General features: G+C 43.0%; 1 protein-coding gene across 8 annotated transcripts in view; it reads left to right on the top strand.

The window, feature by feature from the left end:
- chd6 (chromodomain helicase DNA binding protein 6) overlaps window positions 1–17,614 on the top strand; it is a 108,871-nt gene that overhangs the window by 50,106 nt on the left and 41,151 nt on the right. For 7 of the 8 annotated variants that reach the window (XM_024444724.2, XM_024444715.2, XM_024444705.2 and 4 more), the window contains exons 17-21: window positions 450–645; window positions 1,487–1,651; window positions 2,234–2,413; window positions 5,559–5,669; window positions 17,322–17,524. In XM_024444724.2, the coding sequence (XP_024300492.1) occupies window positions 450–645; window positions 1,487–1,651; window positions 2,234–2,413; window positions 5,559–5,669; window positions 17,322–17,524 (855 nt within the window). The remainder of the gene's footprint in view (window positions 1–449; window positions 646–1,486; window positions 1,652–2,233; window positions 2,414–5,558; window positions 5,670–17,321; window positions 17,525–17,614) is intronic. The other variant, XM_024444687.2, reaches the window with a different exon arrangement.

Below are 17,614 nucleotides of genomic sequence, written 5' to 3'. Positions count from 1 at the left end.
CAACTTAAAAGTAACGGATAAAAAATATATATTTTCATTGAAAACTCAGAAAAGATGACAAACATTTTGGTTACTTGTCTGTTAGACAAAATAAGTCAAATAGAATGGTCCCACATTGGTACAGCTGGCTGTCAGTATCTTTTAGGCCATTCTACTGCCAATGTTTGTGTATGGAGATTGCATGACTGTGTGCTTGATTTGATATACCTGTCAGCAATGGGTATGGCTGAAATAGCCAAATCCACTAATTTGTGTATATATAGTGTACATAGGGGAGTGTGTGTTTTGATGCGAATTCAAGGGTAACCCCGACCAGGAACAAACCTGGGTCCAGCAACTGTCAGCTGAACAGATTAGCCATTACGCCAAAAGATCCAAACCTCTTGAGGTTGCTGGGTGTTCGGTTGAGGTCGTTACAGTACTTTCATATGTTTTATATTTGGTTGCAGGTACACCTATGAGCGCATCGATGGCAGAGTGCGGGGGAACCTGCGCCAGGCTGCGATTGACAGGTTCTGTAAGGTGGACTCAGACCGCTTTGTGTTCCTGCTGTGTACTCGTGCTGGGGGCCTAGGCATCAACCTGACCGCTGCAGACACCTGCATCATCTTCGACTCGGATTGGAACCCCCAGAATGACCTACAGGTTAGTCAGCACAAAGTTCAGTACCACTTAGGGCATGTTTTTCGGACCTCGATTAAACCCAGTGCTGGACTTAAAAGTATTATACTAATTTCCTGAAGTGGTTTCATGGCGCAGTAGTTAGCCTAGCTGCTAAGGATTTGGACCTGTAGCCAAAAGGTCACCTGTTCAAAAAAGAAAAATTGATGAACTGAAGGGCTGCTGGGTTCATTTCCTAACAACAATCCCCTACTGCTGGGCCCTTCAGAAATTCACTTAACCCCACAACATGCTCTCCAACCACATGCGCTGCACTGCAGATACAAGACACATTTTCATTGTGCGCTGTAACCATGGACAGTAAAGTTGTACTGTCATTGTATCAATATCCTGTGTGGCTCAGTTGATAGAGCAATGTCGGGATTGTTGGTTCCGTTCCTGCTGGGTTCACCCCTATGAAAATGTATACACTCTGTAAGTTGCTTCAGATGAAAGGGGCGGCTATATATACTGCCCTACCAAGCAAAAGGGCAGTTACAGCTCATAGTGTGGAACTGAGAATAATAGATTTTATTTACCTTCGTTTCACAGTAACTTTATGAAGTTGCTGCTAACATGACCTGCATTTTCTCCAAAACACAATACAATATAGGCAGGACTTGTCCACATGATTAAGCATGTATTTAATGTTGCAAAAATGACATTTAACTCATGTTCGACCAATTTGCTTGGTAGGGCAGTATATTTCCAGAAGATTTCATGTGTGCATGGAGTATGACATGGCATATAGAAAAAGACTACTCTTCACACACTGTTAATGGCAGTATTAATACAACAAAAACTGCTCTGTGTTTGTCCATGCCAGGCCCAAGCTCGCTGCCACCGCATCGGCCAGAGTAAAGCAGTGAAGGTGTATAGACTGATCACTAGGAACTCCTATGAGAGGGAGATGTTTGACAAAGCCAGTCTGAAGCTGGGTCTAGACAAGGCCGTGCTGCAGGACATCAATCGAAAGGGCAGCCTCAATGGGGTGAGAGACTGTGCTATAACAGCCTGGTCCCAGATCTGTTTGTGCTGTCTTGCCAACTCCTATTGTCATTCATCCTCATGCCAGCACAAACTGATCTAGGACCAGGTTAAACTATTAAGGATGAATGTTTGATGTCAGGGTTTTCTTTGTATAAAGATTGCGTTGTCTACCACCTTCATGTAGTAGTAGTCTTTGACATTTGTATGGTCATCCACACTGCACTGCAGTCCCTTAACGCTTTTGTTGCCTGTTTTGCAGTACAACACAAACAGTTGTCAGCGGACTTGATAAACATGTTCCTTTGGACTATCCTGGTTTAGTACCCCTCCATCCGTTCATCAAACTTTCACTACCCGTGTCAGCAGAAGACGGCTTTGTGATTTTCCACATCCCTACCGAAATATTCCAATAAACACATATTTTTAGATCTCTCTGCTATTTCTGATTCCTAAGGATCCCTTATCTAATTCAGGAAATAAATTCAAATGGAATTGACCTCAACCTTGATCTGTAATTGGGTCCAGCTGATCTGAGATCTGTTGCTATGGCTTCCAAACTAATGGGGGGCATGGTGTCCCAAAGATGCAGCAGATGACCAAGATTGAGGTGGAGGACCTGCTGAGGAAGGGGGCATATGGAGCACTGATGGACGAGGAGGACGAGGGCTCCAAGTTCTGCGAGGAGGACATCGACCAGATCCTGCAGCGCCGCACACAAACCATCACCATTGAGACAGAGGGCAAGGGCTCCACCTTTGCCAAGGTAAACCCTGACCCTTATACCCTGAACTCTAACCCCTGACCCTAATATTCAAACCAGAGAGAGAGAGAGAGAGAGGGCAGGGGCTCCAACTTTGCCAAGGTAAGACCATGACCCTTTGCTCCTAACCTCCTGACCCTGATACCCAGACCATCACCATCCAGACAGAGGGCAAGGGCTCTACCTTCGCCAAGGTAATTCCTTATCCTTATGCTCCTAACGCCTGACCTCTGATGTGTTTGACATGACCCTGATATCCAGACCATCACCATCCAGCCACTTTCGCCAAGGTAAATCCTGACCCTTATACCCTTGACCTCTGACCATTAACCTCTGACCCATATCCAGACCTCCACCATCCAGACAGAGTGCTCCACATTTGCCAAGGTAAACTCAATTGTAAAACTAAACCTTACCCTTCAACCTAAATCTACAATGAGGTCTAAATGTATTTGGACAGCGACACATTTGTTTTGGCTTTGTACTCCAGCACTTAGAATTTTAGATGATACCGTTATACAATTAACCTATGAGTTTATAGTGCAGACTATCAGCTATAGATTGAGGCCATTTTCATCCATATTGGGCCAACTGTTGAGAAATTACAGCACTTTTTGTATATAGTCCCACCATTTTAGGGAACCAAAAGTTTTCGGACAGTAGTAGTCAAAAGTTTAGTATTTGGTCCCATATTCCTAGCATGCAATGACTACATAATGCTTGTGACTCTACAAACTTTTTGGATACATTTGCAGTTTGTTTTGGTTGTGTTTCAGATTATTTTGTGGCCTATACAAATTAATGCTAAATAACGTATTGAGTCACTTGAGTCACTTATTGTAATAAGAATAGAATATGTTGCGTCCTGAGTGGCGCAGCGGTCTAACACGGAACCCAAACCAGCTGTCGTGCATAACTTTCACGACATGCAGGTTAAAATATCAAAACAAACTGAACCGATTACATTCATTTGGGGGCAGGTCGAAAAGCATTAAACCTTTATGGCAATTTAGCTAGCTAGCTTGCACTTGCTAGCTAATTTGTCCTATTTAGCTAGCTTGCTGTTGCTAGCTAATTAAGCAAGCAGTGTGTCAAGAAGCAGCACGGCTTGGCAGGGTCATGTTTCAGAGGACGAAAGGCTCTCGATCTTTGCCTCCCCCGAGTCCGTACGGGAGTTGCAGCGATGCAACAAGACTGTAACTACCAATTGGATAAAACAAATTTGGGGAGAAAAAAGGGTAAAACATTTTTTTAAAATACAAATAAGGAATATGTTTCTAAACACTTCTACATTAATCTGGTTTCTACCATGATTACGTATAATCATGAATGAATGGTGAATAATGATGAGTGCGAAAGTTAGAGGCATAAATATCATAGACCCCAAAAATGCTAACCTCCCCTGTTATTGGTAATGGTGAGAGGTTTCAAGTTTTTAATGACACATGCACAAGTACAGTGGCGGCAGGGTACAGGGGCGGCAGGGTAGCCTAGTGGTTAGAGCGTTGGACTAGTAACCGAAAGGTTGCAAGTTCAAATCCCCGAGCTGACAAGGTACAAATCTGTCGTTCTGCCCCTGAACAGGCAGTTAACCCACTGTTCCTAGGCCGTCATTGAAAATAAGAATTTGTTCTTAACTGACTTGCCTAGTAAAATAAAGGTCAAATTAAAACAGTGAAATGGCTTTCTTGCAATCTCAAAAAACAATAATGCGATAATAAATAACAATGTAATACTAAAAAAAACACATGAGAAAAAGGAATAAATATGATGAACACAATAAGTAAGCATACTATATACAGGGTCAGTTCCAATACCATATTTACAATGGGCAGGGATACTGGAGTGATGGTGGTAGATACAGTATGTATAGGGGTAAGGTGACTTGGCAACAGGGTATAAGATAAACAGAGTAGCAGCAGCTTGTATGTGAGTAGGTGTGCGTTTGTGTAGAGTCAGTATATTATTATGTCTTGGTGTATGATCTTTGTGCCTCTAAATGTTTCAATCATCATTATTCACCATTCATTCATGATTATCCATATAATGAATATGGGTCCAAATACTACACACTTGACTACTTTAATAAGCGCTAGTAATTTCAAAACGGTTCACCCGATATGGACAGTATGCACTTGAACCTAATAGTCATTGTATCATTTCAAATACAAAGCGCTGGACTACAGAGCCAAAACAACATGAAAGGTTTCACTGTCCAAAAACCTCACTATATTACTTTGCTGGATGGTGGTAGTTTGAGATTAGAGTATTACATTATTGTGCTCAACTACAATGAGGAAATTAAAGTTTGAGTGTCAAGGGCTCCACCTTTGCCAAACCCTACCCCTATTTTATATCTTAAACTCTAATCCTTACATGCTGACCAGACCGGACGCGTCACGTGCACGAGCGATTGCAAAATAAATGTCCATATACATGTTATTCAGTCATTGCACCCACACTGCTCGCGAGCGTCTGCGTAGCCAGGCGCTAAAATAGAACTTGGTTCTATTTGTGACTATCAACTCGCTGCAAATCCTGCCTCTCCCATCTCCTCATTGGTTTTTAGGAGCATATACCCACGTGGGTGATTGAAAGAACTGAGTTCCACACTTAAGTCCAGTCGGTTGTGGCACCTTAAAGTTGGTTGCCAACCACCATATAAAGTTCAAAGAAGAATACTAGAAAAAAACGTTTACCCTTTTTATCTTTGGATTAATTGTCGGAGTAGAGGACCTTGTGCATTCCAGGTAAAATAACAACCCAGTATTTATATTCCAGGACAAATTAGCTATCAACAGCAAGCTAAATTGCCATAAATGTTTAATGCTTTTCGACCAGTCCCCAAATTAATATAATTGGTTTAGAGTATGTTTTCAACCTGCATGTCCTGATCGCGTCTGGTGTGGGTGGACAAAATCAACTTGCGTGCGGTCTGGTCAGCATGTTAGGCTGTACTATTGGATTCATTATATGTTAGCCAGTATCCACAAGTTTCAGTTTCCTATCTTTTACCAATGTCAGATTTCACACCTTATCAGCTTTCTCAGCACATCCCTGTGTATGTTACTTGCATGGATCCAGTCCAGTTGATGCCTGTGTGTGTGTGTGTGTGTGTGCATGCTTTTGTTTTCCTTGTCATTTCCAGGCCAGCTTTGTGTCTTCTGGAAACAGAACTGATATTTCCCTGGACGATCCCAACTTCTGGCAGAAATGGGCCAAAATAGCAGAGCTGGAGATTGATTCCAAAGCAGAGAAGGTAAGAGGGGAGGGAAGGAAAGGAAAGGGTGGGGAACTAGGGAAGGGTGCTGTGGGACGACTGGTGATCCCCGACTAGGGTGTAGCCACTGCCTGGTGTTGGAGGGGCTACTGAAAAAGCTTGTCGCCGCAGATCAAAAGAGCCACTCAGAATGCGGGTTGGAAAAGAAAGCAGAATAGGCCTCGCGAAACGGTTTAAATATCTGGCACTCATCAACCTGCCGAACAGATGGGTTGCATTAATGAGATAAAAAAAACAAACAGCATGCGAAGCAGAGGGAGGAGGAGAGAATGAATTGTGTGTGTATGGTGTGTATTAGAGCTTGCTATGTGTATACAGTGTGTTAGTGTGCTGCATATGCATTTTGTGTGTTGTTTATACTGTACTGTATATGGTGTACATTGTATTGTATATTTGTAATGTGAGTTTTTTTGGCCTGTGTATGCGTGTGCTGTCTGTTAGCCGTGTGTGTGTACACATCTTATGTCTTTACTTCAAATGTATTTGTTTTGAAGACTGTACATGGCATGTGGTTGGGTCATGTGTATTGTGCTGTATACTGTGTGCCAGTACTATACATGGGTGCCTACGTGGTTGCAAAGGGCATCCGTGTCTTAACAGCGTGATTTGCCAAGGCAAGAAACTCTGAGCGCAGCCCTATTCAGAAATCTGGCAGTGGTTTCTGATTTTAATTCAATTTTCACAGAACCGCTTGTTGCAAATTCAATGAGGCTCTCTTGTTCAGATATCGGTAAGTGGACTTGAAGGCAGGGCGTGAAAGGGTTAACGAATCCAGTTGTTTGTGTCGTCCGTTTCAGGAAAATACCTGCGTAATTACGCACCCAGCTCACTCAGGTGCATCGCTATACAGTGGGGCAAAAAAGTATTTGGTCAGCCACCAATTGTGCAAGTCCTCCCACTTAAAAAGATGAGAGAGGCCTGTCATTTTCAACATAGGTACACTTCAACTATGACAGACAAAATGAGAGAGAAAAAATCCAGAAAATCACATTGTAGGATTTTTAATGAATCTATTTGCAAATTTATGGTGGAAAATAAGTATTTGGTCAAAAACAAAAGTTTATCTCAATACTTTGTTACATATCCTTTGTTGGCAATAACAGAGGTCAAACGTTTTCTGTAAGTCTTCACAAGGTTTTCACACACTTTTGCTGGTATTTTGGCCCATTCCTCCATGCAGATCTCCTCTAGAGCAGTGATGTTTTGGGGCTGTTGCTGGGCAACACAGACTTTCAACTCCCTCCAAAGATTTTCTATGGGGTTGAGATCTGCAGACTGGCTAGGCCACTCCAGGACCTTGAAATGCTTCTTACGAAGCCACTCCTTCGTTGCCCGGGCGGTGTGTTTGGGATCATTGTCATGCTGAAAGACCCAGCCACATTTCATCTTCAATGCGCTTGCTGATGGAAGAAGGTTTTCGCTCAAAATCTCACGATACATGGACCCATTCATTCTTTCCTTTACACGGATCAGTCGTCCTGGTCCCTTTGCAGAAAAACAGCTCCAAAGCATGATGTTTCCACCCCCATGCTTCACAGTAGGTATGGTGTTCTTTGGATGCAACTCAGCATTCTTTGTCCTCCAAACACGACGAGTTGAGTTTTTACCAAAAAGTTATATTTTGGTTTCATCTGACCGTATGACATTCTCCCAATCTTCTTCTGGGTCATCCAAATGCTCTCTAGCAAACTTCAGACGGGCCTGGACATGTACTGGCTTAAGCAGGGGGACACGTCTGGCACTGCAGTCCCTGGCTTTGTTACTTTGGTCCCAGCTCTCTGCAGGTCATTCACTAGGTCCCCCCGTGTGGTTCTGGGATTTTTGCTCACCGTTCTTGTGATCATTTTGACCCCATGGGGTGAGATCTTGCGTGGAGCCCCAGATCGAGGGAGATTATCAGTGGTCTTGTATGTCTTCCATTTCCTAATAATTGCTCCCACAGTTGATTTCTTCAAACCAAGCTGCTTACCTATTGCAGATTCAGTCTTCCCAGCCTGGTGCAGGTCTACAATTTTGTTTCTGGTGTCCTTTGACAGCTCTTTGGTCTTGGCCATAGAGGAGTTTGGAGTGTGACTGTTTGAGGTTGTGGACAGGTGTCTTTTATACTGATAACAAGTTCAAACAGGTGCCATTAATACAGGTAACGAGTGGAGGACAGAGAGGCCTCTTAAAGAAGTTGTTACAGGTCTGTGAGAGCCAGAAATCTTGCTTGTTTGTAGGTGACCAAATATTTATTTTCCACCATAATTTGCTAATAGAATCATTAAAAATCCTACAATGTGATTTTCTGGATTTTTTTCCCTCATTTTGTCTGTCATAATTGAAGTGTACCTATGATGAAAATTACAGGCCTCTCTCGTCTTTTTAAGTGGGAGAACTTGCACAATTGGTGGCTGACTAAATACTTTTTAGTATGGGGCCTCAAAAAGACATGCCAATACTTTGCCCCTTGATAACCAGAGCACTTCTGTATGTTGTAAAAGCGTTACATGGTCGCTGCCCATATCATTGCATAATGCAGAAAATACACGAGAGTTCAGGGGCCTTGCTTTAACAAAGTTAACCATTTTCACTGTAGTGTTCAAAACGTCTTTCAAGCTGTCAGGCATTCCCTTGGCAGCAAGAGCCTCTCGGTGGATGCTGCAGTGTACACAAGTGGCATCGGGAGCAACTGTGTGCATGCGCGTTACCACTCCACTATGTCTCCCTGTCATGGCTTTTGCGCCATCAGTACAGATACCAACACATCTTGATCACCAAAGTCCATTTGATGTCACAAAGCTGTCCAGTACTTTAAAAATATCCACTCATGTTGTCTTGGTTTCCAGTGGTTTGCAGAAGAGGATGTCTTCCTTAATTTACCCCCCCATAAACGTAATGGACATATACCAGGAGCTGTGCCAGGCCTGCCACGTCTGTTGACTCATCCAGCTGTAACGCATAGAATTCACTGGCTTGTATGAGAAGCAGTAATTGTTTCAAAACATGTTCTGCCATTTCACTGATGTGTCGTGAAGCAGTGTTGTTTGATGAAGACTTTGTCTGTATAATTTTTGGGGCCTTTTCCCCCAGCATTGTCCCAGCCATTTCCGTGGCAGCAGGAAGAATTAAGTCCTCCACAATAGCATGGGGCTTACCTGTCCTAGCCACTCGGTAGCTCACCATATAAGATGCTTCTAGCCCCTTATTAATGGTATCTGTTGCTTTTATACATGTCTTCGACTTGAAAGTTGTCTTTATTCTCGCTCAAAAACACCTGTGGCCTATTTTTCAAATTGTCATGTTGGTTTCTAAATGTCTGCGCAAGAGTGAAGCTTTTCCAAGAGATTAACGGTTAATGTGATTGGATGTAAATTATTTGACTAGGCTACCTGTATTTCGCTGAACACTAGATGGTTTAATTTTATTTTTGGCAGTGAAACGAGGCTACTCGGGCGAGAGCAAAAACTCACCTAAATGTACTGTTTTGAATTTTTAAATTTTTTTAAAAGTGTGAATCACATTTTTATTTGGCGTACCCCCGACGGTGTACCCCAGTTTGGGAATACACAGGGTAGCCTAGTGGTTAGAGCGTTGGACTAGTAACCGAAAGGTTGCAAGTTCGAATCCCCGAGCTGACAAGGTACAAATCTGTCGTTCTGCCCCTGAACAGGCAGTGAACCCACTGTTCCTAGGCTGTCATTGAAAATAAGAATTTGTTCTTAACTGACTTGCCTAGTAAAATAATTTAAACAAATACTTGACCTAGATTAACAGTGTGTCCATAAATCAATCAAATTAATTTATATAGCCTTTTTTACATCAGCAGTTGTAAGTGCTGATATAAGCATAGTGGCTAGGATAAACTCCCTGGAAAGGCAGGAACCTAGGAAGAAACCTAGAGAGGAATCAGGCTTTGAGGTGTGGCAAATCTTTTTCTGGCTGGAGATTATAAGTTTACATGGCCATTAAGGCCAGATCGTTTTTCAAGATGTTCAAACATTCATAGATGACCAGTAGGGTCAAATAATAATCAGTGGTTACCAATCAGGATCTGAATATGACTGCACGTCACATAATAATTTAACGCATTCATACATTTTTTACGTAGTTATTACACTATCGCTCATATTTCATGTCACAACGATTCATCGATATTTATGCTATGATGCTGGTAAAGTTGTCACGCGCACATACAGTACTGGTCATTAAAAAAAGCTAGCTAGCTCATGGATGCAAACAATGTTCTTCCCCAAAAACATAGCAAAACGACATCTGTTTCAGTAGCTATAGTCATCTAAAATAACCCTAATTCATAAGACAGTTCTTATTTGATTAATGGTGGTTGGAACATCTGTGAAGCTAGCCACAATAAAGATTAGCCACAATAGTGGACTTTGCGGTTAGCCTTCAAAATAAAAGTATGGCATAATTCTACTATTTGTATTCATTTGCATCACTGTCAATGACATACTTTTTATTTTGAAGGCAAACTGTGCGTAATCCTTATTGTGACTAGCTTCACAACCCGGTCTGGTCAGGCCTTACTAGCCAGAAGAAGCTAGCTGGCTGCTTATAACGTTAACTTTGGGCAACAAGGTTAAGTAGCTAGCTATTTATTTTCATGAACTGAAGTTCAATTTCAATAGGCGAACAGCAAGTGGCAACCTAGCTAATACTTACTCACAAGGATTCATAAATCATTGCTAAGAATAATGACGCTAAATCTAGCTACCCCAGAAGTTGCGGTCGAACAAATGATGCTTTATTACCAACGCGGTATTGTAAACACATTGTTCGTGGCCGGTGTTTGCTTGTTTGCAGACTTTTTGTACAACTTTGACAGTGCTACTGTATCTTTTTTGAAATGCAGAGACCCAAATGACGTCCGTAGTATGTATGTTGTGAAGCTAATAGCAGTGATGCTATTACTGTGTAACTCCGGTAGGGCAACATCTGAAAAATAGCGCACTTGGTGCCGGTACACACTTACTCACAAGGATTCAAGTATTAGCACTTAGTAAGTATTAGCACTTAGTGTGTACCACACTTAGTGTGTACCGGTGCTCGACCAGTTGGCGAAAGCCAACATCACCCACGGCAGAGAACCGTGGGTGTTGAGGGCAATGAATTCCATTATCTTGGTTCTAATGGATTTCGCCTTTGTGTTGTCTCGCTGAAATGTTCTTTACTCTTAAACTCGACATCGGGCCGATACCGATGTTGGCATTTTTAGCTAATATCGTCAGATTCCAATATGTTCACCGATTGTATATTGTTTATCCCTAATATAAATATAGGACAAAACGCACATCATGACAAGGGAGACCACATAAAGAGGGACCTAAGACAATGACATAACAAGGCAGCAACACATGACAACACAGCATGGTAGCAACACAACATGATAACTAGCAACACAACATGGTAGCAGCACAAAACATGCACAAAACATGATACAAACATTATTGGGCACAGACAACAACACAAAGGGCAAGAAGCTAGAGACAACAATACATCATGCAAAGCAGCCACAACTGTCAGTAAGAGTGTCCATGATGGAATCTTTGAATGAAAAGATGGAGATAAAACTGTCCAGTTTGAGTGTTTGTTGCAGCTCGTTCCAGTCGCTAGCTGCAGCGAACTGAAAAGACGAGCGACCAATGGATATGTGTGCTTTGGGGACCTTTAACAGAATGTGACTGGCAGAATGGGTGTTGTATGTGGAGGATGAGGGCTGCAGTAGATGTCTCAGATAGGGGGGAGTGAGGCCTAAGAGGGTTTTGCAACTGGTATACAGAGATGACCAGTTTACAGAGGAGTATAGAGTGCAGTAATGTGTCCTATAAGGAGCATTGGTGGCAAATCTGATGGCCGAATGGTAAAGAACATCTAGCCGCTCGAGAGCACCCTTACCTGCCGATCTATAAATTATGTCTCCGTAATCTAGCATGGGTAGGATGGGCATCTGAATCAGGGTTCGTTTGGTAACTGGGGTGAAAGAGGAGCGATAGAGAAAACCAAGTCTAGATTTAACTTTAGCCTGCAGCTTTGATATGTGCTGAGAGAAGGACAGTGTACCGTCTAGCCATACTCCCAAGTAATTGTATGATGACTACCTCAAGCTCTAAACCCTCAGTGGTAGTAATAACACCTGTGGGGAGAGGGACATTCTTCTTACCAAACCACATGACCTTTGTTTTGGAGGTGATCAGAACAAGGTTAAGGGTAGAGAAAGCTTTGTTGTAGAGCATTTAACACAAAATCCGGGGAGTATAAGACTGTATCATCTGCATATAAATGGATGAGAGAGCTTCCTACTGCCTGCATTATGTTGTTGATGTAAATTAAAAAGAGTGTGGGGCCTAGGATCGAGCCTTGGGGTACCCCTTGGTGACAGGCAGTGGCTGAGATGACAGACATTCTGACTTCATACACTGCACTCTTTGAGAGAGGTAGTTAGCAAACCAGGCCAAAGAACACTCAGAGACACCAATACTCCTTAGCCGGCCCACAAGAATGTAATGGTCTACCGTATCAAAAGCTTTGGCCAAGTCAATAAAAATAGCAGCACAATATTGCTTAGAATCAAGGGCAATGGAGACATCATTGAGGACCTGGTTGCAGTGACACATCCATAACCTGTGCGGAAATCAGATTGCGCACCAGAAAGAATACTGTAGACATCAAGACAAGATAGCCAGTTAGTTGATTATTGACAAGTTTTTCCAAACACTTTTGATTACCTGGTCAAAATAAAAATAAGCCTATAACAGTTAGGATCAGCTTGATCTCCCCCTTTAAATAAAGGAAGAACCGTGGCTGCCTTCCAAGCAATGGAAACCTCCCCAAAAAGGAGAGACAGGTTAAAAAGGTTGGAGATAAGCTTGACGATGATGGGGGCAGCAACCTTAAAGAAGAAAGGGTCTGAACCATCTGACCCAGATGTTTTTAGGGGTCAAGTTTCAGGAGCTCCTTTAGCACCTCGGACTGCAGGGAGAAACTTTGTAGCGGGTCAGGGGAAAAATAGGGAGAAGCATTGGGGATTCACATTAGAAGGGGTGGGAGATGAGTAAATGTTGGACGGTCAAGGAGGCATGGCTGAGTCAAATAGGAATCCTGACTTAATGAAGTGGTGATTAAAGAGCTCAGCAATGTGCTTCTTGTTAGTAACAATCACATCATCAACATTAAGAGACATCGGCAGCTATGAGGAGGAGGGTTTATTCTCCAGGTCTTTAACCGTTTTCCAGAACTTCTTGGGGTTAGACCCACAGAGAGAGAACTGCCCCTTAAAGTAATTAACTTTGGCCTTCTAGATAGCCTGAGTGCACTTATTTCTCATTTGCCTGAACGAGAGCCAGTCAGCCCGAGTATGCGTGTGCCAAGCCTTTCGCCAAATGAAATTCTTGAGGTGGTGTAACTCTGCAAGATCACAGTCGAACCAGGGGCTGAACCTGTTTTTAATTTTAAAAAATTCTTATGGGGGCATGATTGTTAACAATACCACTGAAAATAACAAAAAATAATGTCAGTGTCTTTGACAGAGGGGATCAAGCTGATTCTATAACATTTTACAGAGGCCAGTTCATGAAGGAAGGCTTGCTCATGAAAGTTTTTTAGCAAGCTTCTATGACAAATCAGGACAGGTCGTTTCACTGAGCAGCAATTATGAACCAAGGCTGTAAAGAGGTGATCACCTAAGGTCATTACAGAAAACACCAGATTGATACCGATCAGGATTATTTGTGAGGATAACATCGAGGAGAGTAGCCTTTTCTGGGAGTTTGAAGTCATACCTTGTGGAATTGGTAATAATCTGACAAAGGTTTAGGGAGTCCTGTTGCTTTAGGACATGGTCACGTGGTTTAAGCATGTTCCAGTTTAGGTCACGTAACAGGACAAATTCAGACTTCGTGTAACACGGAACCCACACCGGCTGTGCGCGTGCACCATCGTGCATACATTTATTTTGTCCCCCCACACCAAACGCGATCACGAATTTGGGGACAGGTCGAAAAGCATTAAACCTTTATGGCAATTTAGCTAGCTAGCTTGCACTTGCTAGCTAATTTGTCCTATTTAGCTAGCTTGCTGTTGCTAGCTAATTTGTCCTGGGATATAAACATTGAGTTGTTATTTTACCTGAAATGCACAAGGTCATCTACTCTGACAATTAATCCACACATAAAACGGTCAACCGAATTGTTTCTAGTCACCTCTCCTCCTTCCAGGCTTTTTCTTCTTTGAACTTTTGTAGTATTACCACGACGACTGACAACACAGTTTGTCCTTCAATCACCCACGTGGGTATAATCAATGAGGAGCTGGGAGGGGCAGGACTTAGAGCGCGATCTGCGTCACAAATAGATCTGACTTCTATTTTAGCCCTTTGCAACACAGATGCTCAAGAGCAGTGTATATTTTGCAGCGCAGGCGGTGTAGTCAGGGTGTATGGGGCCAGGAGAGAGCTTAGGACAGGTAGGGTACAGGTCGGTGCTGATGAGGGACTATAGCACCCAGCAACAGTCAACAAGAGCCATTTGAAAGTTTAATACTTAAAACTAGCAAATCAAATTGTTTGGGGACAGACTTGGTGGAGACAACCGAGCACTTGAAGGTGATCCTTGGTAAAGATTGCTACTCCCACACCTTCGGAAGATCTGTCTTGCCGAAAAAGGTTTTAACCAGAAAGGTTAACATCAGTATTCAAAACGCTCTTCCTTAACCACGTCTCAGTAATGACCAACGCATCTGGATTGGAACTGTGAACCCACACTTTCAATTTATCCATTTTAGGTAATAAGCTTCTAGTCTTAATGTGCAGAAACCCCAGGCTTTTATGAGAGCAGAAATCAGTGAAGTAGATATCCGAGCACAAGTCAGAATTGGGGCTAGCAGCAGTAGATGGGCCAGGGTGTACATGCACATTTCCAACAGTAATACAATCAAGGCACATCACAGGACATGGAGAGCTCTGCAGTGCTTGTTTATGACATCTGATTGTGAATTAGATGGCAACAAGATCATATTTTACTGCAGTTTCATCAGGTAACATGAATACAAAGCCAGCTAGAGGTGGTTAGAATATAATAGGATGGGATGCCAAAAGTCTGTGAAACCAATAGTCACAGTCCCGAGTTTGGGAACAAACCGTCTATCCCACGGTTGGGTAAAGAAAGTTCGTAGTCAACATAGCTTGCAGGTGTCATGAGGCAAATAGCAAAACCGGACAGGAAGATCGCGACAGTGACTCAACCCAGTCAGGTCGAGTATAGCAACAAAAGCCTGGCACGGCGTGATGCACCCCTCCTAGGAACGACAATGGAGAGCGCGAGCAAGCCAGTGACTCAGCCCCTGTAATAGGGTCAGAGGCAGAGAATCCCAGTGGAGCAGAGACAGCAAGGGTGGTTCGTCAATCCAGTGCCTTCCCGTTCACCTTCGCACCCCTGTGCCAGACAACACTCAATTATAGTACCTACTGAAAAGTCTTCAGGAAAAATGTAACAGCCTGCAATGGTCTTAAATCTAGTTAACAATCCCCATCAAAATCCATTTGTTTAGAATAGAGAGACGTTTTTTTGCATGAGTTGCGTCTTAATCCACCACATCCGTCAAAATCGCCCATCAGCATCTGCGGTGAAAAGAGGCAGAGCTAGAGAGGTGTTTGCAAACCATGCCACATCCCGAAAATTGGTCTTCTCACAAAATCGTATGTAGCGTCCGAACGGTTTGGCCTACAAACTATTATGACCACTCTACTGAACGTTGAGACTCTCACTAACACGATGGTGCCTCACAAAGCAAGGTCCATACAGAAATGGTTTGTTGAGATCGGTGTGGAAGAATTTGACTGCACAGGCCTGCACAGAGCCCTGAATTGGAATGCCAACTGCGAACCAGGCTTAATCTCCCAACATCAGTGCCCAACATCACTAATGCTCTTGTGACTGAATGGGAGTAAGTCCCCGCAGCAATGTTCCAACCTCTAGTGGTAAGCCTTCCCAGAAGAGTGGAGGCTGTCATTACAGCAAAGGGGGACCAACTCCAAATGGAATGAGACGTTTGACAAGCAGGTGTCCACCTCTTGGTCATGTAGTATATGTACGGCAGGATCAAATCGGCAAGATCGGTAGGAGCAAGTCCATGTAATGCTTTGTGGGTTAGCAGTAAAACCTTGAAATCAGCCCTAACCTTAACAGTAAGCCAGTGTAGATGCTAGCACTGGAGTAATTATAATCACATTTTTGGGGTTCTAGTCAAGATTCGAGCAGCCATATTTAGCACTAGCTGAAGTTTATTTAGTGCTTTATCCAAGTTGTTGGAGGGTAGAGGATTGCAGATGTCTAATATTGAAGTGACAAACGCCTGGATCAGCTTTTCTGTGTCATTTTTGGGGGGAAAGTTTCAGATTTTTGCCATGTTTGCCAGGGTTTCAAGGCTGCTCTTGAAATATGTGTTATACAGTTGAAGTCGGAAGCTTACATAGACTTAGGTTGGAGTCATTAAAACTTGTTTTTCAACCACTTCACCAATTTATTTGAACAAACTAGAGTTTTGGCAAGTCGGTTAGGACATCTACTTTGTGCATGGCACAAACAAGCCAGACTACGGTTTGCAACTGCACAAAGATCATACTTTTTGGAGAAATATCCTCTGGTCTGATGAAACACAAATAGAACTGTTTGGCCATAATGACCATCCTTATGTTTGGAGGAAAAAGGGGGAGGCTTGCAAGCCGAAGAACACCCATCCCAACCGTGAAGCACGGGGGTGGTAGCATCATGTTGTGAGGGTGCTTTGCTGCAGGAGGGACTGGTGCACTTCACAAAATAGATGTCATCATGGAGGAAAATTATGTGGATATATTGAAGCAACATCTCAAGACATTAGTCAGGAAGTTAAAGCTTTGTCGCAAATGGGTCTTCCAAATGGACAATGACCCCAAGCATACTTCCAAAGTTGTGGCAAAATGGCTTAAGGACAACAAAGTCAAGGTATTGGAGTGGCCATCACAAAGCCCTGACCTCAATCCTATAGGAAATTTGTGGGCAGAACTGAAAAGGCGCGTGCAAGCAAGGACGCCTACAAACCTGACTCCGTTACATCATCTTTGTCAGGAGGATTGGGCCAAAATTCACCCAACTTATTGTGGGAAGCTTGTGGAAGGTTACCCAAAATGTTTGACCCAAGTTAAACAATTTAAAGGCAATGCTACCAAATATTAATTGAGTGCATGAACATTTCTGACCCACTGGGAATGTGATGAAAGAAATAAAAGCTTAAATAATTAATTCTCTACTATTATTTTGACATTTCCCATTCTACAAATAAGGTGGTGATCCTAACTGACTTAAGACAGGGAATTCTTACTAGGATTAAATGTCAGGAATTGTGAAAAACTGAGTTTAAATGCATTTGGCTAAGGTGTATGTGAACTTCTGACTTCAACTGTATGTTAATCAAAAGAGTTAAGAGTCAAGAGTAACGCTGAGATCCTCCAGTTTTATTTGAGACGACTGTACAATCATCGAGATTCATTGTCAGATCCGACAGCAGATCTCTTTGTTTCTTGGGACCTACAACTAGCATCTCTGTAGTAAGCCTGCAGTAAAAGCTTACACCTGAACCTCTTTCCCCCGTCTGTGACAGGAGAGCCTGGTGATTGACACGCCTCGTGTGAGGAAGCAGACACGCCACTACAACTCGTTCGAGGATGACGAGCTGATGGAGTTCTCAGAGCTGGACAGCGACTCAGAAGAGAGGCCCTGTCGCACCCGCCGCCTCAGCGAGAGGAACAGACACTACCTCCGCGCCGAGTGCTTCCGCGTCGAGAAGAACCTGCTCATATTCGGGTCAGATATACCGCCTCTTACATTTCTCAGTTATACTTTCAATAGCCTTTCTATTGTGCCATGCCGTACAAATGATTGTGCCTTATGTCT

The sequence above is a fragment of the Oncorhynchus tshawytscha genome, linkage group LG02 (assembly GCF_018296145.1).
Source record: "Oncorhynchus tshawytscha isolate Ot180627B linkage group LG02, Otsh_v2.0, whole genome shotgun sequence".
In the NCBI taxonomy this organism is placed as follows: Eukaryota; Metazoa; Chordata; class Actinopteri; order Salmoniformes; family Salmonidae; genus Oncorhynchus; species Oncorhynchus tshawytscha.
The sequence above is the reverse complement of the archived record's forward strand: the minus strand, read 5'-3'. Positions and strand labels throughout refer to the sequence as shown.